The sequence below is a fragment of the Aquarana catesbeiana genome, linkage group LG09, assembly GCF_042186555.1.
Source record: "Aquarana catesbeiana isolate 2022-GZ linkage group LG09, ASM4218655v1, whole genome shotgun sequence".
NCBI lineage: Eukaryota > Metazoa > Chordata > Amphibia > Anura > Ranidae > Aquarana > Aquarana catesbeiana.
In genome coordinates this window covers 205132154-205158714 of record NC_133332.1, presented here as the reverse complement: position 1 = coordinate 205158714, position 26561 = coordinate 205132154, and the positions used below count along the sequence as shown (strand labels likewise).

The 26561-nt window shown below is 42.0% G+C and overlaps 1 protein-coding gene across 2 annotated transcripts in view; it reads right to left on the bottom strand.

The window, feature by feature from the left end:
* The window catches only part of COL5A1 (collagen type V alpha 1 chain), a 280359-nt gene extending 254447 nt beyond the window's left edge, over window positions 1-25912 (bottom strand). For both annotated transcript variants that reach the window (XM_073599596.1, XM_073599597.1), the window contains exon 1: window positions 25480-25912. In XM_073599596.1, the coding sequence (XP_073455697.1) occupies window positions 25480-25579 (100 nt within the window). In that variant the 5' untranslated portion in view covers window positions 25580-25912. The remainder of the gene's footprint in view (window positions 1-25479) is intronic.
* Between the last annotated feature and the right edge of the window lie 649 nt (window positions 25913-26561).

The window sequence follows — 26561 nt, the reverse complement described above, 5'->3', positions numbered from 1 at the left end:
GTCCATGGGAGAGAGAGGAAGAGAGAGACACCAGTCCTAAATCTCCCCACACCACCAGGACTGTCCTAAATGGTCACACACCACCAAGCCTATTCTGAGGGCCATTTTACACCATGAATCGCATAAGGAATGTGCTGTGTGTTCCTGTGTGATTCACATGAAATCCGGGTGCAGTATAATTTCAGCCCATTCATTTGACCACAGCAAAAGTAGTGCATGCCCTACTCTACAAAAAGAAGAGCAACTTGATTGCATGGTATTTACAGTATCTCAGAAAAGTGAGTACACCCCTCACATTTTTGTAAATATTTTATTATATCTTTTATGTGACAACACTAAAGAAATGACACTTTGCTACAATGTAAAGTAGTGAGTGTACAGCTTGTATAACAGTATACATTTTCTGTCTCCTCAAAATAACTCAACACACAGCAATTAATGTCTAAACCCCTGGCAACAAAAGTGAGTACACCCCTAAGTGAAAATGTCCAAATTGGGCCCAAAGTGTCAATATTTTGTGTGGCCACCATTATTTTCCAGCACTGCCTTAACCCTATTGGGCATAGAGTTCACCAGAGCTTCACAGGTTGCCACTGGAGTCCTCTTCCACTCCTCCATGACGACATCACGGAGCTGGTGGATGTTAGAGACCTTGCATTCCTCCACCTACTGTTTGAGGATGCCCTACACATGCTCAATAGGGTTTAGGTCTGGAGACATGCTTGGCCAGTCCATCACCTTTACCCTCAGCTTCTTTAGCAAGGCAGTGGTCATCTTCGAGGTGTGTTTGGGGTCGTTATGTTGGAATACTGCCCTGTGGCCCAGTCTCTGAAGGGAAGGGATCATGCTCTACTTCAGTATGTCACAGTACATGTTGGCATTCATGGTTCCCTCAATAAACTGTAGCTTCCCAGTGCCAGAAGCACTCATGCAGCCCCAGACCATGACACTCCCACCACCATGCTTGACTGTAGGCAAGACACACTTGTCTTTGTACTCCTCTCCTGGTTGCCGCCACACACGCTTGACACCATCTGAACCAAATAAGTTTATCTTGGTCTCATCAGACCAAAGGACATGGTTACCGTAATCCATGTCCTTAGTCTGTTTGCCTTCAGCAAACTGTTTGCGTGCTTTCTTAAGCATCATGTTTAGAAGAGGCTTCCTTCTGGGACGACAGCCATGCAGACCAATTTGATGCAGTGTGCGGCGTATGGTCGGAGCACTGACAGGCTGACCCCCCACCCCTTTAACCTCTGCAGCAATGCTGACAGCACTCATACATCTATTTCCCAAAGACAACCTCTGGATATGACACTGAGCACGTGCACTCAACTTCTTTGGTCGACCATGGCGAGGCCTGTTCTGAGTGGAACCTGTCCTGTTAAACTGCTGTATGGTCTTGGCCACCATGCTGCAGCTCAGTTTCAGGGTCCTGGCAATGTTCTTATAGCCTAGGCCATCTTTATGTAGAGCAACAATATTTTTTTTCAGATCCTCAGAGAGTTCTTTGCCTTGAGGTGCCATGTTGAACTTCTAGTGACCAGTATGGGAGAGTGAGAGCGATAACTTCAATTTTAACTCACCTGCTCCCCATTCACACCTGAGACCTTGTAACACTAACTAATCACATGACACTGGGGAGGGAAAATTGCTAATTGGGCCCAATTTGGACATTTTCACTTAGGGGCGTACTCACTTTTGTTACCAGCGGTTTAGACATTAATGGCTGTGTGTTAAGTTATTTTGAGGGGACAGCAAATTTACACTGTTATACAAGCTGTACACTCACTACTTTACATTGTAGCAAAGTGTCATTTCTTCAGTGTTGTCACATGAAAAGATATAATAAAATATTTACAAAAATGTGAGGGGTGTACTCACTTTTGTGAGATACTGTATATATACACTGTGTGTATATATATATATATATATATATATATATATATATTTATTATTAAAGTCAGTGAAGAAAATAAAAAAAAACATTTGTAACTGAATAATAGAGCAGTCACTTCAACACCTATTACATAGCACTGGAAAACATATGTGCTGGATGCGCCCGTACTCGGCCCTAGCGGAGAACAACGGACACCCACCCTAAAATGACACCAACAAGTAGCTCCCAGGAAGCCTCAGCTGAAGATAGAAAGTTGGGGATTATTATTAGGGAAACCATCTCTCTTTCTGATTGGCTCATGCCAGCCAGCTCCCAGGGAACAGCCTGCCAACCCGGCCCTGTCTGTTAGCAGAAGGCACGTCTATCTAACGCAGAGATCTTGGCTCTAAACTGAGACGCTATTAGACTCCCGAGGGATGCCAATTATTGAGAGAAAAGACACAGTTATGGCGTACTCAACAGACGGCACCCCAGGCTGTGCAAATATATGCTAAAGAGGAACCCCGCCTATAAACAGCTTAACATTCCCACACATGTTCATTTGTATCTATCCATACAGCAAAAATCTGCAAGGCTGCACACTGAGCACAATTCTGTTTCCTTTACTGTGTAAGGTTTAGGCTAACAAAAGACACATTGGGGTTGATTTGGAGAGTGTAAAATCTGGTGCAGCTCTGCATGGGAGCCAATCAGCTTTTAACTTCAGCTTGTTTAATTAGGCTGCATTCACACCTGAGCGTTTCCTTTTAAGGTAGAAAGCCGCACGATTTTACCGCATTTTTTGCCACGATTTTGCACAGGTCAAAATGTCACCAATGTTAAAAAGCAGAAAAACGCCTGTAATCTGCCCAAAAAGAAGCTCATGTATTTTTTTGAGCTTTGGGTGTTTTGCTTCAGGCTACAAAATGCTCGGATGTGAACAGGGGCCATTTAAATAAATGGGATGTTGCTTGTTAGGCATTTTTCGGGTGCTTTTTCTGGAGTTTTGCAAGCATTTTATGAGCTGAAAACGCTCAGGTGTGAATGCAGCCTTAGGGCTCTTTCACACGGGGCAGATCAGTGATGATCCGCCCCGTGAACACCCGCTTGCTCAGCGGGGATCGCTCCGCCGATCCCCGCTGAGCAGGAAAATGACAGGTCAGTCGCTGGAGCGCCTCTCTCCCCTATGGGGGATCGGATGATGATGGACCGTAGAGTCTGTCGTCACCCGGTCCGATCCGAAAACGGATGGAAAAGTAGGGTTTTCCTCCGTTACACTTTTCGGATCGGAGCGGGTCGGATGTCAGCGGACATGTCACCGCTGACATCCGACGCTCCATAGGGATACATGTATGTCCGTTTTTCATCCGAAAACGGAAGGATGAAAAACGGACATACGGATCCCCCGTGTGAAAGAGCCCTTTAGCTTTGAGAAAAAAGAAACAAAAAAACTGGAAGCTGATTGGCTTTTATGCAGAGCTGCACCAGATTTTGCACGCTCCAGTTTTAGTAAATCAGTTCCACTGTGACTACATAGACACATTGGGTGGATTTATTCAAACTGGTGCACACAGAATCTGATACAGCTCTGCATAGTAATCAATCAGCTTCTAGCTTTTACTGTCAAAGCCTAATCGAACAAGCTAGAAGCTGGTTGATCACTAAGCACAGCTATACCAAATTCTGTGTTCTTTAGTAAATCCCCCCATTGATTTGGTCATCACGCAGGAAATACAATAGGAATGACAGTATTCCTAATTAACAGGAGTGAGACTCTGAGGTGGAACTAAACAGGTAGGAGCTAATGCAAGATTTAGTCACTGAAGTGATCAAATGACAAGCCGGTAGGTTACCTAGCCCATCATTCTTCACCCATAACTGAACTATAACTATTGTTTCAGCTGGGCCTTTAAAGTTTTTCTAAACCCAAAACAGTAAAACTAGTCTGTATATGCAGTAAAGCAAGCTTGTTATACTCACTGTGGAACCGAAGGGTTTAATCCTCTGCATTGTGTTAAATGGCTGGTTGATCCTGTCTTCTCTGATCCTCCCCTTCTTCCACTGTCCCCAATCCATTTGCTGCTAGTACAGAGCCTTGGGGGCACTCTGCACATGCTCAATTTGGTATGTATTTCTAGAGAGTTTTTTGGGAGGGTGCATGTCATCAGCACAGGGCCAATCAGCACTGTTCAGACAGAGGGTCAGGGGTCATGCAGCCTCAATGAACAGTCAGAGGAGAATGAAAACTCCTCCTACAAGCTTTAACCAATACTCAGCCAGACACTGATAGAAGTCACAACACTGCTATATACTGCTGATGAGAAAAGGTATTTAGCAGTTTATATTTACTAAAATAATTGCATTTCTGTGTACTGTGGGAGACCAGATATAGTGAATGCAGGGCCCTGGGTTTAGTAACACTTTAAGGGTAGCATCTATGATGAATTCTATGAATTATCCAGAAGCAGAGTTCTGCTTTATTACATATTACATTTGTGCAGTGCTTTAATGCACCCTTTGTCACCCAATAACATGTGTTGCATTAAAGCAGTCTATTGAAATCAACGCATTAAATCACAAAATGTTTGCTTCTACTATGGTGCATTGCCATGCATAGAAATGCATGCTTATTGACTTAGTGTGTGGTAGTGCTATTCAAAATGAATGGCAAGGCAATGCATCAACCCAAGTAATGTGTTTTGGTAATTTAAAGACGTAAATCGTCCTTCAAACAAACCGAGTCACCACTGCCAGGTTTGATACAACAAACTACTGAACATAAGGGCCCATTAACGCATACCTTGCAAAGTGCGTTACAACTTCCGAATAATGAAAATAGTCCCTTTCCCCATTTCAGCACTGCAGTGCAGTGCAGTGCGTTTTGAAAAACGAATGTCCATTTTTTCAGCATTTATTTTGTTGGGGGGCCCATAGAAGTCAACAGCAGCACATCATAATGCATGTAATGTGTTTTGATGCCTTGGCAATGGGTATTAACAGTATGTGGTCAATGGCTATTAACCCTATCCACTCCAAAGTCTAAAAGAAAAAGAAAATGCATGTTGATGCATGTCAATATAGCTGCCTAATTCAAGAAAGTAACGCACCTCTACACGCATGCATAGATCTAAATGGCCTCTTAGGGTCAATGTTAGTGGCAATTTTAGGCTACAATAGGCTCATAAGTAACAGCTGGCAGAATCGCACTATTTGGACCATATTAAAGTAATAATCCATCTATTTTTTAGTTTGGGATAGCATAGAGAAGTGTTAAAACTTCTACCATAGGTTTACTGCTGTCCTTGTTTTTCTTGGGGAGATTCACCCTCATGGTCACCATTGTCAACTGGACAGAAAGTAATGGGAAATCTAAAATTGTCACCGGAACAGGAAGTAAATTAACATTTTCCAACGTAGACACCTATTCTGGTGACAACTGTAAAAGAGGAGGTTTCCCTCTCACTTGCAGTTGTGTCTCCAAAACAGGAAATTAAAGTAAAACTAAAGGCAAAAATGTATTTTAGTTTTAGGCTGGGTTCACATTGGTGCACTGTGGGACATCGCATGTGATTCGCACCGCAAATCACATGCAATGTCTGTGCAGTGTTGTAGGATTGTATGTCTGAATTTGCATTGCATTTGGACCAAGGTCGCGCAGGACCCTTTTTTCGGTCCACACCAGAATCCTGTCTGAATTGACAGTTCGCACTGCGATATGTGAACCGATCTGGGAGTGTCATTAACTTTGTATTGAAATTCCCAGCAGTTCGCATAAGGCAGTGTGAACTGCCTGCAAGTCAGGCGCGATGCGGGAACCCGCAGGGTTTCCCACATCGCACCAATGTGAACTGAGCCTTAAATGTGAACAATGTGAACTGAGCCTTAAATACAGTAAAGGGATTAAAACATCTGTCAGTTTTTTTATTGCTGTCACTGTTATGGATTCAACCTCTCCATTTGTCTTGTTTACAATTATAACCAAAAGTGTAAGTGAAAGAAATTTTAAATTTTTAGGTTGACACCAGAACAGTAATAGAGGAAAAAAGTGTCAATGGAGACACTAGCTCTGGTGACAACCAAGGATTCAGGATTGGCGGGATTTCTTCTCACTTCCCGATTTCCTATGGGGACAGGAAGTGAAGGGAAATCTCCCTAATGGGACACAGGAGTCAAAAAGACAGACAGGGGTTATAATCCTTCCTTACACTATCAACAATTAAAAAAAAAAAAAAAAAGTTTTGTCTTTAAGAAATTATCCCCATTAAGACACAGGAAAGAAAAAAAAATTACGGGTTTACTATATCCAACTTTAAAATGGATAGTATACTTTATTGTACTTTGCACATCATCAGACCTCTTTCACTCCCTAATGAAATATCCTGACTGTTATAAATCAGTGGAAACGACTCGTATGATTTTAATTGATAATGGGCACAGGCAATGTGATTCTGCTTACTGCTGCTGATTTTCCAGCACTGCCCAAAGCACCTTGATTTCATATTGCAATCCTTCCAAATTCCTGCTACAGATATGAAAAGAATTAATCAAATATGTTATCGTCTTGCGGCTTATCTGATAACCTGCAGGGCAAAACCACTCAAAATAATGTTAAAGACACAAATAGAAAGGAATCCTAGCTACTGAGATGTCAAGGGTGTAAACTAGAATATACAAGTCAGTGACAGCAAGCGGAGGTGCATCAGGGAGGAGTATCGCTGTCCAGCCAAGGCTAGAACATCTTTATCGATGGTCTAAAATCATTTCACAGCACATTGCAGAAAGCCATTTTGTATCCATTCTGTGCACTCATACACCTGGATGTTAGGGCGCAACTCCAACCAAAACATTATTTCCAATTTTCTACAGACGGGGAGGGTTAGAACTTCTATAAAGTTGTTTCTTTATTGCTGCCTGTGCTCGCATTACATAGATATATCCTCACTTCAAACTAAAATAAGCAAGACTTTATAATATATAATATATCTGTGCAAAAAAAATGGAGCAAGGCTTGTGCCATGGAAGTTAGCTAAAACATATAGTTTTATTAATGCAGGTGAACAACAGTCAAAAAATCCAACGCATTTCAGCCATCAGGCCTTAATCATAGCCACGATTAAGGCCCGCTGGCTGAAACACGTTGGCTTTTTTGACTGTTGTTCACGTGGCTTGCAGATGGAGGTTTGCAGAGACTTCCCAGGCTGAGTGGCCCGTACACACCATTCGAATATCTTACGACAGATCGTACGACTTTTTTCGCTTAATAGTCGCAAATAGAAATTCAGTAGGTTACTAAAGTCACAAAAATTCTTGTACGACAGGAAAAAAAAAAATTGGAAGTGATGTCATGTGTTGTAATGTATTTGTATTGTATTTTTGGACGACAACTGTACTGACTAAAAGAAAATCGTACGATCTGGTATTGTATGAGGAAAATTTTGTGCTTGTCCATTTGAATAATATCGGATGAGTTGTTGTGATCGGCTCTCGAAAGCTCTGTACTAACGATCCGATTATCGTACGATCGCGTTGAAAGCGGTATTTTTCATCCGATTTTTTGGATTCTGTGTACGGGCCAGAGGCTGACCAGGCATTACATAGGAGGTAGTAGCTTGGATGCACCTGTTCCACTTTATGATATATGCCCCAGAAACATATTACTCGGACTATCATTTTTACTGTAAAAAAAAAAAAAAAAAAAAAAAAAAAAAAAGTACAAAACTTTATTACATACATTTTTTATTAAAAGTACATAGCTTCTATTAAAATCCTCATATGTGACACACAAGTATGATATAGCAAACACATCTAAACTTGACTAACAGTCAGTCTACACATTTCTTGAGGACTATGAATGTGTTATATCACAATAATATAAGAAACTGTCCATCACTGAGAAAAAAAAAAACAACACATTCATTACCTACAGAACATAAATGTGTGTGCACTGTCAATGCCATTCCAGTCTGCAGGGAAGCATCAGAGGGCCAGGATAGAGAAAAAAAGAAAAAAAAAAAAGACGGGACAAGAAAAGTCTAAAATAGGTTAGGAAATCAATGTATGTACATAACCCATAAGTGGGAGAAATATGCAATTAACCCCCAAATTACAAAAAATCAGATCTTATTACTCACTTGAATGGTCCCAGATGAGTAGATAATCCAAGATAGATAACAGGCTATCCAGTCACCCCTCAGCTTAGCTAGAACTATTACAGCAACATAATTTAGCAAAAGAATATGCTACCCCAACATTTCATATTTCTGATATGTGCCTGCTGTACTGTGTAATTTGCTTCCTGATGTTCCTGTCAGTCCCTTTGGGTTCCTATTAAAAACACACTAGGCAGAACACACAGTGGTTGGTTCTCTAGCTAGGCTGGGAACTCAGCCTGCTTTCCTCCAACAATCAGACTTTTCCTGACCCCCCCCCCCTCCCCACCTCCCAGATCAGCCATTCACTGGGAAGCTTAGAGTGCTGCTGTTTCTCCTTCCCCCGCTCCTATGTAGCGGAGAACAGAGGGAATGTGATCACTTATAAAAAAAAAGAGAAAAAATGTGTTTATAATGTTCTTTTTTACTTCTATACACCAATGTTTTGCCTCTCATTTCTGTTTTAAACGGAATGGGTTGTTTTACAAGGTGATGGTTTATATACGCTTTAAGCCATCTGACAAATATAATATAAATAATAATAGTCTGGGTAATATCTTCCTGGGGCATATATCATAAAGTCCTCTTTTTTTTTTTTTTTTTTTTTTTACATGTGCCAAGGCACAGGATCCTCAGGGAAATTTTACATATTGATGCTTTTTGTGTCCCCTTGCAAGTTCCTTACTTACATATATCTTCACTTCCTGTCCCTTTCACAAGGACGGGAAATAATGGGATCTCTCTCTGATAGTGACAAAGACAGCAATGCCAGCCCATTTTAGTAGAGTGGCGAGGGGTTACCATCTGAAAATGTAAATGCTATGCTATGCTGTGTATAGTCAGGAACAAGGAAACTATGTACAGCAGCATTAAACAGAGAAAGCACTGATCCTGGCTGAAAAGTTCCTTATCAACACTAAGAGACATCTAAACAAGGCTCTGAAGAAGAGGGAAACGTTGAAACGCATTAGCCGATGTGACTACAAGTGTTGTGGATTTTCACATTTGGATTTGAATGGATGATCCCATGATAATGCTATGACACGAGTACTGGTTTGTGAGTATATCCACCGCCATTTTTATTAAATAAAACATGTATTGAGGATAATGCGCTAGGCCTATGCACTCGCAGTGTTCTTCTATGCTTTCACTAAAATATAGAATGATATGTTACTTTTGGCAGTCTCCATATTTCTCCAAATTTCCTTCCTAAGTAAAAATTCTGCAGTTTAACAGCAGCCAACTAACAGAGAGACCTTGACCTGCTGGAAAATTTTAGCCAATTTTCTACTGCACTCTGCTAGGAAGCCATTGTGGTGGGTCCAATGAGTCCATGTATTTGTTCTACACTAAGAATGCTATTGGGCTCCCAGCGAGCAGTTTAATTGGATGTCTGGAGTAATGGTCAGTCCTCACAGCTGTTTTTGTGTTTAACTGACAAATGTAAAAGGTCCGGTCAGTCAATAACCCCCCCTTCAAATCCCACCACAGAAGAGATTGCCCAGCAGCTGGCTGTAATTAAAGGGACAGTGTTTAGTAGAGGCAAGCTGTAAATATTTGCTGATTTCTGCTCAGAGAAGTACACAAAAGACAACTGTGAGGTCTGCTGAGCAGAAACATAACATGGGAAAAACTCTAAACCAACAGCAGGACCTAAACTGTGATTTAAAGGGAACCCTAAAATGATAGCCTAAAGGCTGTAAATGTCTGATATACAATGATGGCACACAATCCCTCTGTGTATGCACAAATGCCACACACAGGATGAGTTAAAGTGGTATTAAACCCAAAAAATTAAAATGTAATATATCGTAGCTTAGCAATCCTTACATGTAGTGCCTGCATTAGTTTTCTTTTCCTTTTTACACCTGGTGATCCAGCCAGTAAAGGTTTTATATAAATGAATAAAAGCTATTCATTGTAAGCACCCCTTTCAGTGTTAAAGGTGGTGTCTCAAAACTCTGACTGCTACTTTGCCTGGACAGCTTGTACCGTTAAAGGAAGTTAAAAACTAACAGAGTTACTGGCAGGATCACCAGGTGACAATAAATGGAAAAAACCCTAAAAAGAAAAGCAATGCAGCCACCACAACAAAGAATTGGCAAGCTGCAACTTGATACAATTTTTGTTTTGGGGTTTATTACAGATTTATTTCCAAAAGCATTTTATCAACAAGCTGCTGCATCTGAGCTTTTGCCTTACAGTATCCTATCAGAGGATCTGGATCAATGTATGTATGAGAGGTTTCAAATTTTAGATGTGAAATCGAAAATCAGGGATATATGACATATATATATGACATATTCCAGAATTCTGTACTGGGAACACTGAGCCATACATAAGTCTCTGCACCAGTGGAGCTTACACTTTATTATACCACCATAGTCACATACTATTACCTTTATACAGTGGGGACGCTAAGTATTCAGACCCTCTTAAATTTTTCACTCTTTATTATATTGTAGCCATTTGCTAAAATCATTTAAGTTCATTTTTTTCCTCATTAATGTACACACAGCACCCCATATTGACAGAAAAACACAGAACTGTTGACATTTTTGCAGATTTATTAAAAAAGAAAAACTGAAATATCACATGGTCCTAAGTATTAGACCCTTTGCTCAGTATTTAGTAGAAGTACCCTTTTGATCTAATACAGCCATGAGTCTTTTTGGGAAAGATGCAACAAGTTTTTCACACCTGGATTTGGGGATCCTCTGCCATTCCTCCTTGCAGATCCTCTCCAGTTCTGTCAGGTTGGATGGTAAACGTTGGTGGACAGCCATTTTTAGGTCTCTCCAGAGATGCTCAATTGGGTATAAATCAGGGCTTTGGCTGGGCCATTCAAGAACATTCACAGAGTTGTTGTGAAGCCACTCATTTTAGCTGTGTGCCTAGGGTAATTGTCTGGTGGGAAGGTAAACCTTCGGCCCAGTCTGAGGTCCTGAGCACTCTGGAGAAGGTTTTCATCCAGGATATCCCTGTACTTGGCCACATTCATCTTTCCCTCGATTGCAACCAGTCGTCCTGTCCCTGCAGCTGAAAAACACCCCCACAGCATGATGCTGCCACCACCATGCTTCACTGTTGGGACTGTATTGGACAGGTGATGAGCAGTGCCTGGTTTTCTTCACACATACCTCTTAGAATTAAAGCCAAAAAGTTCTATCTTGGTCTCATCAGACCAAAGAATCTTATTTCTCACCATCTTGGAGTCCTTCAGGTGTTTTTTTTAGCAAACTCCATACGGGCTTTCATGTGTCTTGCACTGAGGAGAGGCTTCCATTGGGCCACTCTACCATAAAGCCCCCACTGGTGGAGAGCTGCAGTGATGGTTGACTTTCTACAACTTTCTCCCATCTCCCAACTGCATCCCTGGAGCTCAGCCACAGTGATCTTTGGGTTCGTCCTTACCTCTCTCACCAAGGCTCTTCTCCCCCGATAGCTCAGTTTGGCCGGACGGCCAGCTCTAGGAAGGGTTCTGGTCTTCCCAAACATCTTCCATTTAAGGATTATGGAGGCCACTGTGCTCTTAGGAACCTTAAGTGCAGCAGAAATTTTTTTGTAACCTTGGCCAGATCTGTGCCTTGCCACAATTCTGTCTGAGCTCTTCAGGCAGTTCCTTTGACTTCATGATTCTCATTTGCTCTGACATGCACTGTGAGCTGTAAGGTCTTATATAGACAGGTGCGTGGCTTTCCTAATCAAGTCCAATCAGTATAATCAAACACAGCTGGACTCAAATGAAGGTGTAGAACCATCTCAAGGATGATCAGAAGAAATGGACAGCACCTGAGTTAAATATATGAGTGTCACAGCAAAGGGTCTGAATACTTAGGACCATGTGACATTTCAGTTTTTCTTTTTTTAATAAATCTGCAAAAATGTCAACAATTCTGTGTTTTTCTGTCAATATGGGGTGCTGCGTGTACATTAATGAGGAAAAAAAATGAACTTAAATGATTGCAGCAAATGGCTGCAATATAACAAACAAAATTTAAGGGGGTCTGAATACTTTCCGTCCCCACTGTGTGTGTATGTATATATATATATATATATATATATATATATATATATATATATATATATATATATATATATATATATATATATATATATATGTGTGTTAAGTTATTTTGAGGGGACATCAAATTTACAAGCTGTACACTCACTGCTATACATTGTAGCAAAGTGTAATTTCTTCAGTGTTGTTACATGAAAAGATCTAATAAAATATTTACAAAAATGTGAGGGGTGTACTCACTTTTGTGAGATAATGTATATCCTTCTTGTGGATACAGTGAGTTGTATTAATATTTTTTTGATAAGGGATGGTTGAGCAAAATCAGGCTTTTTATCATAGTTGGAGTAACATGTTCTTTACCGATTGCTCCCATCTTATTCACCTCCCTCCCTCCTTCCTTACCTTGAGCACAAGCTCATAGGGATATTTTGTATTCTTATAATCTTGTACAAGGCAGTATCTTGAGGGTCATTTATTATTTTTAGTGCTTTATAAGGAGGTATTCCCTGCCCTGCAGCCACACTTATACACAGGGCCGCTGATAAGAAAGTACAGCCAGGGCAGGTTTTGCCACTGGGCACGCTGGGCAGTTGCCCGGGGGCCCCACTTGCCTGGAGGGCCCCATCCAGGGCCGATCCTCAGCGCTACAATCTGCTGCTTAAGTTGACTGACTGCACTGGTTGCTCACTTGCTAGAATCGCCGGCCGCCCGGCGTCTAGCTAGCAACCAATGACGTCAGTCAGAGGCCGTGGCTGCCCCAGCATTCATAGCGCACCGTGGCCTAGTGAACAAGCTTCGCCCACCTCTGCCATGTTTTTCAGACAGCGTGGAGAGGGAGCAGAGTGGAAAGACGGCCCTGATTGATAGCTGGTGCTGCCTTGCTGCTGTGAGTGACACACTATACTGCACCAGGCCGGCAGCCTCAAGTAAGTCTAACACTGTCTACTTAAGTAAGTTCAAGTTGTGCATCAAACACAGCCACTGTCTGTGCCCCTCAAAAGCTGCCACTGTGCCCATCAAATGCAGCCACTGTGCCCATCAAAGCTGCCACTGTGCCCATCAAAGCTGCCACTGTGCCCATCAAAGCTGCCACTGTGCCCATCAAAGCTGCCACTGTGCCCATCAAAGCTGCCACTGTGCCCATCAAACGCTGCCACTGTGCCCATCAAAAGTTATATTGTCCAAACGTTGTGTTAATGTTTAAACACTGATTTTGTTGGAAGTACCAATAAATATAGCCTTATTGATAATTTGCATTTTTATTCTCGGCATGATTGTGTAGACAGGGCCCCAGTGCACTGTATTGCCCGGGGGCCTATAATGCTCTTAAGATGGCCCTGAGTACAGCCAGCCCTACTGTACTGGGCCCAGGCCTCATTAGTTCAAAAGGGGGGCCCTGCAACATGCCAAGTAGGAGGTCCAGCAGTACTGCCTTATTGCTGAGATGTGTGACTCTTGTGCAGTGCTGCTGGCTTCTACTTTTCTTTTCTTACTCTGGCTGCACTGCTGGAGGATCGGTTCTAGTATCTGCGCCCCCTGCTGTCTGGGACACCTGTGTGTCTCTTTCCCCCCGCCGTGCTGCAGTTTTCCCTCTCCTGCCGGCAGCTGCTGAGGGCACACAGGTGGGTCATTTCAAGATGGCTAGCTTGGGAGAACACACCACCCAGAATGAACACTGAGAGTGATCAGATGCAGATATTGCCTTTGTGCCACTATTCACATTAATGGGTCTTGTTGAACAGGGGTATAATTTCTACCATGGCTGTAAAGCATAGCATTGCGAGTGTTGCATTTTAGCAAAAATATAATTTGATATTTTCGGAGGAGGGGGGCCCAGTCAGGTAGGCTGAACAGGGCCCCGTGATTTCTATCAGCAGCCCTGCTTATACACCTTGTATATGCGCAGTGACAGGGCCTCTTTGCATATGATATTGTGGCTGGATGTGGGAGGACTGTGTTATAGGAATCCATCCCAACATGGCTGGCAACGGGATGAGCCTAGAGGTGTGAGGAATAAGTAGGCAGGATGTACACGGGTTACAAGGTTTGGTAGAAACACATGAGCCTCAAAGTGATTGTAAAGTAATAAAAAATAAAATAACGAACAGGTTTATACTTACCTGCTCTGTGCAACGGAATTGCACAGAGCAGCCCCAAACCTCCTCTTCTCAGGTCCTCCAGCCGATGCTCCTGGCTCCTCCTTTTATGCGAGTGCCCCAATAGCAAGCCACTTACTATGGGGGCACTCGTGCAAGCTCGATGCCGAGCCGCACTACCTGCATTTATAGACCCAGAGAGCGCAGCTCGGACCCGCACTTGCTCCCTTCTCACTGAATTTGACTAAGCGCTTCCGCTGCTGCCTGTCAGACCCTGTGTGAAGAGGGAGAGAAGAGAGAAGATGCAGCCGGGCACAGTGCTGGATTAAGAACTCAGGTAAGTATAAGGTGGGTGAGGGGGGCAATTCTACTACCTAAACATTTTTTACCTTAATTTAATGAAAGGTAAAAAATGTTTAGGCTTTAGAACCACTTCAAGCCCCTATTTACAACTGAGCATTTTGTTGAACGATTCCCAAAATAGAGAACCTGAGCATTTTGTCGCTTGTCATCTGTTGCGCGAGGCTTGACATGAGTACATGTCTTCTTTGGTGCAGAATTGCTTGCTTATGGCCCACAGACCTTAATGGGGGCACTTGAACGTGCCTTTTTCAAACACTCTCATTTAAAAGTATGGGTCTAAAAACACACACTACTGCTCCTATACTACAACTCCCTCTTGTAAGACCATTATATTACCTCTCTTTTCCATGCATCAGACAATCCCCCCTTTAACTGTATTGCATTTCAGGATAACTGGCTGAACTGATAAACCGTTGGTAGACCAATTACCGATTACTGCAGTAAATGACAGGACCCTTTTATTGTTTTACCCAGAGATCTTTAAGATACACCTCTGCATGAAGAAACAAATGAAGCTTGCCTTTTACAAAGCTGCGGGGAAATGTTTCTGGCATACATGCTGGGCTCTCGATAAGTCGGTGCCAGAAGGGAAAAATAATACCAGCTGCCCTCTCACTTCCACTGACCCTAAGTCCCATCACACGTTGGTCCATCCCACCATTTATCATAATGGGTCATACAGAGCCAACAAAATCTTTGCGGGAAGAACTGCAGATCTCATGCAACAAAAACAGACTTCCGGGTGAACTACAAAGTATCGAGAATCGATTGAAGCTATACAAGCGGCAATACTGCTCCAGAAGCAGACCGCACACTGCAGCACTGAGCCACATCAAATGGAATGGGAGATGTGAAGCTTGAATGAAAAACCGTATAATCTGTACTTCCAACACTCAGAGCTTCCAAAAACACAGCAGAGCCAGCTTCAAAGGACGTAAAACAACGCGCGACAACCAGAGTGAATTCCATGGCGTTAACTAAGAAATACACACATGAAATATGCATCTGTGTTCTGTAATAAATAAAAAGAGGTCTGCCTTTAATGTCAATACTAAAATGGCTTATAGAAATGATCCCGGTGTGAATGTCGACAAGCAGCACAAATCCAACCAACGCCATCCTCTGCCTAATTGCACAGCGTTGTTCTGAACTAAAGGATCACCTTGGAAGCGGATGATGAAAGGGAGTTCTGATCAATTGAAAGTGCCAAAGAAATTTGTAGAATTACAAACTGGTCTCTCCCCGGAAAATCTGTCACAAAGTAGCCTTAAAATAAATGTCTTATTTAATTGGAATTCTGAGTTGGAGCAAAATTTCAGTATGAAGTTTAGCACACAGAGTATGAATTTCACTGATTTAAGTTTTTATATTTTGGGGAGTTTTTCTCCTTTATTGTGTATATGAATTGCCCATTGACGGCTTTTAAACAGGCCATAGACCAATGTTCCTACCAATATTTCTGTGTGATGTGTAAACCGTGTGAGCACACTGACCCTCTCTATTCTCAGGAATAACACTGCTTGTTTATCTGACAGGGTAAAGGCACTCCTGACAGATACTGGAATACAAAGTAAAATCAGAAGACATTTAAAATTAAATGTCTGACCTCACAGGGAACCAAGCCCCTCCCTTTATTAGGCAGAAAATCAATTTATGTGCCTTTCTAAAACTAGTTGAACCTTTTTTCTAAGGGTTTGAACATCAGGACTAAGTCCCCCACATGCCATCCCTATTCCCAATAAGAATGCCATTCGTGGCCCCTGAGGCACTATCATTGGGCACAGGGGTGGCAGTTGTTCAAGTCCAGCTTTTAACTCAGGGAAGCCAGTCTCTTACAAAAAGATTTAAATTAGTTTCAGAGAAGCACACATAGGAGAGGCTGTCTGCTCTTAGGCAGGACCTTACATGGGTGACAAGCTCTTGCCAGATATGAACATTCCTAAAAATCCTAAAAATCTTGAAGCAGCTTACAGCTAAGACACACCATATGTGAATATGATGGACTATCTTTCCAAATGATCTGAACCTTTAGTAAAATGAATCTTGGATGTACAAATAGAAAAAAAGAGTTTGAAGCGAAAATGTAACTTTAAGACAAAAAACTCCTCCACATACAGCTTTTATCTATGACTCTTCTGACAACATCACAGGATCAGAATTTGAACTCTAGTTTATGGCCTCCTGTGCGTGCCAGAGCTGAGCATGTATAAACCAGGAATAGAAAAATTAGCCCCCCCCCCCCCCCCCGATGCAATAGGGCTTTCCCTACAATGATCCATGCCTGTGTGAGTGGGCATCATTTTTGAGGGTGAAATATTTTCCCCTGTCAATACCACAGCAAGAAAGGTAGTGAAAGGTCTGCTCATTTTTATTTTTTGCACTTAGTGATGTCATCAGCTGAACAAAAATATGACTCATGGGCAAAAAGAAGTTTAGGCTGTCTCAAACCAAACGTTATCCACTGTCTCCCCATAACAGATATCACTAACAGGTACTCAAGGCCCCCATCACAGACATGACTGATAGGTACTCAAGGCCCCCATCACAGACATGACTGATAGGTACTCAAGGCCCCCCATCACAGATGTGACTAATCAGTAGGTCCCCATCAGAGACATAACTGACAGGTACTCAAAGGAAGAAAAGGACCCAAAGCTAAAAATAAGCATTCAGGTTGTGGAGGGTCTCTGATGCAGCCTGTAATCTGGAGTGATCCCTGCTGTAATGGATTCCTCCACTTTCTATGAGAAGAGAAACACCAATGCAAAACCAAATCATGAAACTTAACCTATTTTAACTATGACATTATTTGCTAAATTTACAGACTTGGGTTTGGTTTAAATTTCAAAATTTTAGTTGTTTCTAAATGACAAATCTACCTCGTAAATGCATTGAGTGAATTGCTGTTTCCATCCAGTAAACCATACAAACAATACATGTCAAAAAGATCTTTCAGTTTATATTGTGATTTTTTTTCATTTTAAATCCCACCCTAGCCAAAACATTTGACTTTAAGTTTAGGACAGAGTGGGGAAGGGTTAGAAACTCAGTAAGGTTTTTCTTCACTGGGTAGATTTTTCCTCACTCCCTGCTTTGGTGACTACACAGGAAGCATAATGCTTCCACCACCCCTGCTGTATTTTTGGACAAGAACAGCTCAAACTCCCAGGGGGTTAGCAACAGAGGTTGGGTATTATGGCAGGGAGATCGCACTATTCGAGACATATTATTATTATTATTATACAGGATTTATATAGCGCTGATAGTTTACGCAGTGCTTTACAACATTAGGGCAGACAGTACATTTAAAATACAATTCAATACAAGGGGGAATCAGAGGGCCCTGCTCTTTAGAGCTTACAATCTAGGAGGGAGGGTCAAGTTATACAAAAGGGTAATAGCTATTACGGGATGAGCTAATGGAGAAAATAGTGCAGTTGTTAGATGGAGGCAGGATAGGCATCTCTGAAGAGGAAAGTTTTCAGGGATGGCCTAAAAGTGGATAAATTTGGAGACCTTCTGACAGATTGGGGTAGGGAATTCCAGAGGATGGGCGAGGCTCGGGAGAAGTCCTGGAGGCGGATATGGGAGGAGGTGATGAGGGCGAAGAGGGCGATTAGGTTGGTATTTTGAGGCTATGCTAGTGCTGTAGCTGGGGGCAGAGTTGTGGGTGGGCTTGTAAGTTAATGTTAGTATTTTGATTTAATTCATTGGGCAAGTGGCAGCCAATGGAGGGATTGGCAGAGAGGGGTAGCAGACACTGTGCGGTTTGTAAGGTGGATGAGTCTGGCAGCAACATTCATGATGGACTGAAGGGGGGATAGTCTATTTAAAAGGTAAGCCAATGAGGAGGGAGTTGCAGTAGTCAAGGCGAGAGATAACCAGGAAGTGAATCAGGAGCTTTGTGGTTTCCTTGGTTAGAAAGGGACGTAGTTTGGAGATGTTGCAGAGGTTGAGGCGGCAAGCTTTGGAAAGTGATTGGATGTGGGGCCGGGGGAAAGGAGAGTTCAGAGTCCAGGATAACACCTAGCACGCTGACATGTGGGGATGGGTGGATGGTTGTGCCATTGTTCATGACAGAGAAGTCAGGGGAAGAGGCAGGTGGGGGAGGAAATATTATAAGCTCAGTTTTGGACAAATTGAGTTTGAGGAAGTGGTGTTACATTCATACAGATATGTCTGTTAGTAAGTTAGTGATGCGTGAGGAGACTGATGGAGTGAGTTGAGGGGTGGATAGGTAGATTTGTGTGTCGTCAGCGTAGAAATGATATTGAAAACCGTGAGAGGCTATCAGCTGACCCAGGGAAGAGGCGTAGATTGAAAATAAAAGAGGTCCAAGAACAAAACCTTGGGGGACCCCGACAGAGAAGGAAAGAGGAGTGGAGGAAGTAGAATTGTAAGTGACACTAAAGGTGCGTTGGGATAGGTAGGATGAGAGCCACTGAAGAGCACAGTAACTGAGATCAGGGGAGTAAAGTTTTTTGAGGAGGAGGGGGTGGTCAACCGTATCAAAGGCAGCTGAAAGGTCCAGAAGTAGGAGTACAGAATAGTGTCCATTGGTTTTTGCAGTTAGTAGGTCATTTGTGAGTTTTAATAGAGCAGTTTATGTGGAGTGTTGAGGGCGAAATCCAGATTGAAGGGGATCAAGAAGATTATTCTTAATGAGGTGGTCACTGGGTTGTAAACCAGGCGTTCAAGGGGTTTAGAGGAAAAGGGGAGCAAGAAGATAGGGCATAAGTTGTTAAGATAGGTAGGGTCCAAGGATGGCTTTTTAAGTATGGGGGTGACCAGTGCATGTTTTAGAGCATTGGGAAAAATGCCAGAGATGAGGGAGAGATTGAAGATGTGGGTTAGAGAGTGTGGGCTAGAGTCAGAAAGCAACCGTAGTGTTTGAGAGGGAATAGGGTCTAGGGGGCAGGTGGTTAGGTGGGCGTTAGAAAGGAGTTTAGCAACTTCATCTGTAGTAGCAGATTTGAATAAGGGGAGTGTCAATTGTACCTGTTGATATGGGGTCTTAACTGGGGGAGATACCTGTAGAGTGGAGATTTCATCACGGATTGTATCAATCTTGTTTTTGAAGTGATTAGCAATCTCCTGGGCAGTGAGTGAGTCAGTGGGTGGAGGCGGTGGAGGACGAAGTAGAGAGTTGAAGGTAGAGAAGAGTTTACGGGGCTGGATGAGACGGTGTTAATAAGAGTTGTAAAATAGGTCTGCTTGGCAGTGTGGAGGAAAGAATAGTATATTTGGAGGGCAGATTTGTATTGGTTGAAGTCTTTGAGAGACTTAGTCTTGTGCCACAGACGCTCAAGAGCGCGACTACGTTTTTTGAGAATTTTAGTGTCATCCATTTGCCAGGGTTGTAGGGGTTGAGGCCTGATTCTGCGTGTAGTGAGGGGAGCGAGCTTGTCCAGTGTGGAGGACAGAGATTTATTGTAGATGGAAGTAGCTTGGTTGGGGCAGGACAGGGGAGAGATTTTGTCATAGAGGTGGTGAGTAGCAGAATAGAGGAGAGGAGAGTTGAAGTTGCGAAAGTTTCTACGGGTGATGGTTAGGCGATTGGAGGGAAAGGTGGTGGAAGACAGGGAGAGAGAGAGAAACTAATAAGGTGATGGTCAGAGAGAGGAAAAGGATTGTTTGAGAAGTTGCATGGAGTGCATAGGTAGGAGAATACAAGGTCAAGGGTGTTGCCATCAGAGTGAGTAGAAGCCTGTACCCATTGCTTCAGGTCAAATGAAAAGGTTAGACTAAGAAGTTTAGAAGTAGCAGGAGTGTTTGTATTAGCAGGGATGTTGAAATCACCGAGAAGGATTGTGGGAATTTCAGAAGAGAGAAAGTAGGGTAGCCAGGCAGAAAACTCATCAAGGAAAGTCGATATGGGGCCAGGGGGCCGGTTGATCACAGCAATTCTTAGGGAAGTTGGAGAGAATAGACGTATACAGTGAGCTTCAAATGATGCGAGGGAAAGAGGGAGGGGAGCGAATAACCTGGAAGGTGCATATAAAGTATTCGAGGCATACACAGGTAAAAGAAAGACGTTGACTCTTCAAAATCCACGTATTACTAAAGTATTCCATTTGGGTGGATGGAACCTTTAACCACAATTCGGGAAAAGTACGTCATCGCACCCATTGTAATATCACAAGCAAGCGATAAATGTCCCATAAAACATTCTCTCCTGCTGACTAGTAGTATCATAATATTCATCAGTTATTTAAAAAATGTACCAATCTCTCATAAAATCAAACAAGCCTTTCCATGAAAAGAGTTTTTTAAAACGTAAAATTTATTACTTATTTTCCAACCTTTTGAAGCCCATCATGGTACTAATCATTTCCATCAAGAACCAATCTCTGCGCTGATTACATCACTGAGCGCAAAGTGAACTTAAAACAGGAAATGTGATGGGAATTTGAAAGATGATAAAAGGGAGACGATCAAGAAAGAAAGTACATAAAACAAGCTGGCAGGAGAACAGCCCTGGAAGAGAAATCTTCTTAATGGGTTCACTTAATAGACACATACACTGAGGCCAGTGATCGGAAACATATGGTGTAAAGAGGAAAGGGGGTGGGGAGGGATGTATAGTAAAAATGGGTGCTTTTAAATTGGCCACACATGTCTTCCTTCGTCACAAAAGCAGCACGCGCCTCATCCTGCCAATTCCCAAAAACATATGGAAGATTCAGCGGTTGCTTTGGTGTAATATTTACCAAACAAAGATGATTTTTACCAGAAGGTGGTGCCAGAGACGATTACACTATGGAACCAAAGAATCGGCCAGCTGCCATGACCTAATGTCTTCTGCACCCCTGGGGAGGGCCATAAAGTCTGGGTGGTGACAAGTCTTTCTTTCTGGAGTTCAAAAATAAACTATGTGGCCTACAACCAAGAAAATCACAACTAACTAAAAACCAGAAACTCCAGTTGGATGTCGACTACATTCAAACCACAAGAAGCTCAATCTTCCAGCAGCTTTTCATGAATTGAGGGAATCTTATCCAATAAAGAGGAACTCTAGAGCAAACATACATTCCTTATTGTTTAGGAATATACTAATCATCTTGCTGTAGGCTGGCTTCCAAGTGGAATATGCAATAAAACTGGTGCACAACTTTGGCCAAGTTCCTTGTTTCATCAGCTAGAATGATGTCATGGAGTGGGAAGGATTTGTCAACTTTTTTCATGTCAAGGACCTAAGGACTGCCTCTTTCATGCAAAACATTTTATGATACACAACAGAAAGTTGGCTAAGGAAAGGAAATCAGTCATATAAAAGTAATATGTTGAGAACTAGAAGCTTTACTGATACTTTAGGACAAGCTACCGAGATATAGGTTTTGACTGGTCAGGCAGTGGATTCCTGGGAAACTTTGACTGATTCCCATTACAGCTGTGGCTGTCCTGAGTGTTCCCATTTCCTCCCACAATACAAATCAAGCAGGTAGGTTAGATGACAAGTCTACACTCTGGTGTGTGCTCACTTGTTCTCTAAACACCACTGCTGAGTACATTGGAGCTATATAAATGTATAATAGTATGTGACTATGGTGGGTAAACTCCTGTTGTGCGGTGTCAAATGTGAATGGTTCAGTGCTCTCTGTATAGCACTGCAGAATATGTCAAAGCTATATAAACACATTATAATAATAATTGTGTGTGGCTATGTTGGGGGCATGATAGGGAATATGTCAGATCTACAAAGATAAATAAGGAGATGACACTAGAAATACAGTGGCAATAGAGATGTGAGATGACTATAGCGTAAACTAAAGTGGCCTCCATATAGCTACAAGGTTACACACAGGAGATTAGCTATAATGACATTCCTGGGGAAGGTGATCCAGAGTGGAGCTGAGTATGCCTTGCCGCAGGCACAGCCATCACCTCCACCAGCAGACTCCATGGAGAGGTCACGGCTCTTTGAAATCTGATGCCACCAGGAGAGAGATGGGAAAATTCTTTTGGGGGAAAAAAAATCATTTTACACATCATATCTGCAGAAATTTCTCATATTCAGCAGTGATTCCTCTGCTTTGTGGGATTTAAAGGATTGATAACCCTAAACCACTGCTTCATTTAAATTAAAAACCAGATTAAAAAACATTTCCAGATGTAAATGGTTTACTAGAGCTGATGATAATTGAGAGAAAGTTGTGGTCCTGAGGGGAGATTTTCATACACACAGGTTTCCTGTCTGGGAATCCCCCTGCATTGGGACTTTACAACAGGCAGCCTCAGTTGAGCCTCTGTAAGCCTAAAATGGCTGATATCAGGGAAAAATTGGCTGCGCTTAGCTTTATCATATTCTGGCTCATTCCAGACCCTGTACAGATGTGAGGGATTTGTACAAGCAAATATGGTAATGAAATGAGGAATCCCTGATCATAAATGTAACCAAGATTCCAGGTTTATAGAACCTTTAAATACAGAAAAACCATGGCCCAAATACAGGGTTGGTTTATGCTTTCACCAACTAGTGGACATACGGTACCAAGGCGTCAGTAATAACCCTCCCAGGGGCTGCTGGAAGGAGTACTATAAAATACATACATCGAACATTTTCTTTTGCATTCTTTTTTACATTTTCTTTCTATCTTATTGGAAAGTAAAAAAGCTATCTTATTATCTTATATTAAGAGATGTCAGGATGTTGAAATGAACATTTACAGTAGCAAAATAAAACACGCGTATAAATTTAGAACTCTGTGATTGAATTGTCTAACAGTTTTACTGTTAACTTCCTTTACCACCTCTATAAATGACCTAAATAGTCACAATACCACATTTATACCTAGAGAAGTTCTTACTTCATTATGCATTAAATTGTTGATAATATCTAAATCAGCCATCTCTTCAGTATGCAATATAGAAAAAAGCATCCAAGAAGTACTGGGACTTGATTTAAGTTCATACAATAGTAGTCTTAGGAGCTCCTTGGCTCAAATTAGGCTTCTCACAGTCAGGGCTACCCTCCAGTGGGTTAGCAAAAAAAATCATGTACCAATGCAAGGAGTGCCAAACCAAATGATAAAAGAGTCCAAATTAATTTATTGGTTTACACTAAAAACAGCGTGTTTTGGGGGCCAGGAAACCCCCCTCATTAAGGCTTCATTTTAAAAAGAAAACTTGAATAGGCTCATAATATGGTTTTCCAAAGTGAATCTATGTGGGGAAATGTATTGCTGGACTAGTAGCCAGCAGCATCTGTGTCAGCAGCCAGGATAGGTCAGTCAAGTCCAGCCTGAATAGCAAGTGTACCCAGCTGGGGTTCCCTTTGGGTTATGGCACTTTGCACCCTATTTTTTGCTTTATACCAACCCAGCTTAAATTATTAAAATACTTGTTTTTATTCTAAAATGTCATATCACTCTAAAATAGATCAGTTACAGCGAAAAAGGGCCAAATTCAAGCCAAAACTTTTTATCTGGAAAGAGTAGGGAGAAGTTAAACCTCTGTCTGGTTTTTATTCACCATCTTTGTATGTCCTTTTAACCAGTGTCACAGTACCAGTAATTGATGGGAAATCCAAATGTTACAGCTATTACCAGAAGTGAGAGAAATCTTCCAAATGGTCACCTTTGTCCTGCTGGAAACAGACAAAAAATAAATGTCCTCACTTTGGGAAGATTTAACCTACTTCCTGTCATGTCTTTGGAACAGGAAATGAAGAATGAAGAATGGATGATGGGGGGCACAGTCAGAAATAATCTCACAGAGGATCTTTCCCTTCCCTGTTTAAGTACAATTTCCCAGCAGTCATAGAGGTCTTGCTGACTATTGCTGGATAATGAGAGGAAACTTCTGTCCTTCGGCAACAAAGTAACTTATATATCAAGTATTGGCATTTAAATTAGCAAAATATTTAAATATATTCAACATGCAGAAATAACAGATATGTTGCAGAGTTTGTAAATAGATAAAATACTGAGGAAAAAACATTGGATATTAAACAATTATGAAATATTGTGACACATTTTTGTCTCTGCATTCCTAGAGATACTAGTGTCTCCCTTAGGGTCACACCTGAGATGATCCTGGTCCTCTCCCTCCCTGTGCAGACTGCATTACTATACATTGTATTGTACATTAAACCCACCCAATCAAGGCTGCAGGTAACATCTAAACCATTTATATGAAAATGTTTAATACAGCAATGCCATTCTGCACTCAGCAGTACCCAAGTTGCTACCTTCTGTCAGCGCAGCACAATCAGAATAATAAATGTTTTCAGATTAGCTGTTGTCACTTACTGCACTTTGCATTCCAAACATTGCCTCATCAGTAAAGGCAACAACGCTTTTTATTTTCTAACCTGTAATACATGTGTTACTTAGCAGAAGTAGATACAGACGTTGTAGAAATAATAAATAGAGCAACAGAGGAAAATAAAAATATGCCATATATAAAACAAACACAATATTATTAAACATATGCAGAAAAACAAACAAACTCCTCTTTCCCTGTGATCTAAAACCTATAAGTTCTTAACTAAGCAGGACAGGAATAATGCACTGCAATTAACACAGCTGCTACACATCAGCATTATGCAGAACTGCCCAGGGCTATTCCAGAATTGGCCTATAGGTGGAGCAATATGCTAGTTTCATAAGAGAAGTAATAAAAGAAAAAAAAAAAAGTTTAAACTTTGTAAACTGGCTGCAGGACAATCTAAAATTACATGTCAGAAAGTGTTCACGGAGCAGGGTATGAAGAAATGAAGAGGTGAAGAGGGGAAAGATGTTGAAAGTTCTGCTGAAGGGGATGCAGCAGAGAAGACAAGGCTGTATTAAATACTATGCCCTTACATGGGCCTCCTATCAAATGAGACCCAGGGGAACATAAACTGCTAAAAACTTCTGCACAGCTAGAATCACTTGGCTGCTCAGATTTGAGGCTTGGCAAATGCAGTCAGCACTTAAAGCAAATTCAGAAAGCAACTGGAAGTTTTCTTTTTGATAGGCTCCTTACCTGCATGGCACTGTGAACATATAAAGCTTAGAGCTACAAGAAGGGACAAGTCTCTCCTCCAACTCCTCCGTTTCCACCTTGTATGTGTATCCATGCTCATTACCTCCTCTGCTGTGGGGGGCCAATTCTTTAAGATTCAGGGATCCTTAGTTCAAATCTTGGAATGAAAATAAGTTGCAAAAATAAAGGGCAAAAACCCTTGCAGAAATTACAATTTCTATAAAGCCATTAGATTGTATTTTTTTTTTGGGGGGGGGGGTGACTGTGCTTTCTGGGGAGCTCAACTAGAATGTGCCTTCAAAACCCCCAGCTCCTCCTGCACCCTCTTCCTTCTCTCTCCTGCCCCTCTTCTCTGGTCTGGGGTCGTCTTGAGAAGTGATGCCCCCTTGTCGACCGAATAGAGAGTGAAAAACCTTTTTAGGCAGATGTAAGAACTGTCAGTCCCAGGATGGGACAGCGAATCAGAGACCAGGGAAGCTGCAGGATCTGCCTACTTTCACTGGGATCAGGAAAAGGGGGAGAGAGGGGTGGGGAGGTGGTGGAGGAGGGAGGAAAGTTTGTGTTAAAAAAGAAAAAAAAAAAAAAAAGTTTGGAGAGAGGAGAAAGTGTGGGACAGGAACATGGAACATGCAAAGTGTGCAGAGGGTTAAATCTATTGCATGCCAAAATCTGCAGTCCTTTCTTTTCCCATCTCCTACAGGCAAGAAATTTTTGTGAACAGATTTTGCTGTCCTGGGATAGAGAGACAATTCAAGGGAATGCAAACATAGCTGGACAAAGCTGCAACTTATTTACAGCCTGTGAAGATTTGGTTAAACAGCTGTCACGGCAGGGGGCTCTGATTGACACAAGGGATTCTTAAGAGGTTTTGCAGCAGCGGTGGCATGTGATGCCAGGTATTCTATGTCAATGTTTCCTCTGATTCAATGGAAGATGGATGTTTAGCCTCTTTTATACTGTAAGCGTCCTAGGAAACGTTCACAGGATGCGTTTCTTTGGCTGCAATGCTTTGTGGTCACCCAATTCCCAAAACCTTGCATAAAAAATAAGCCCCTATACCAGGGAACCAAAAAGCAAACATG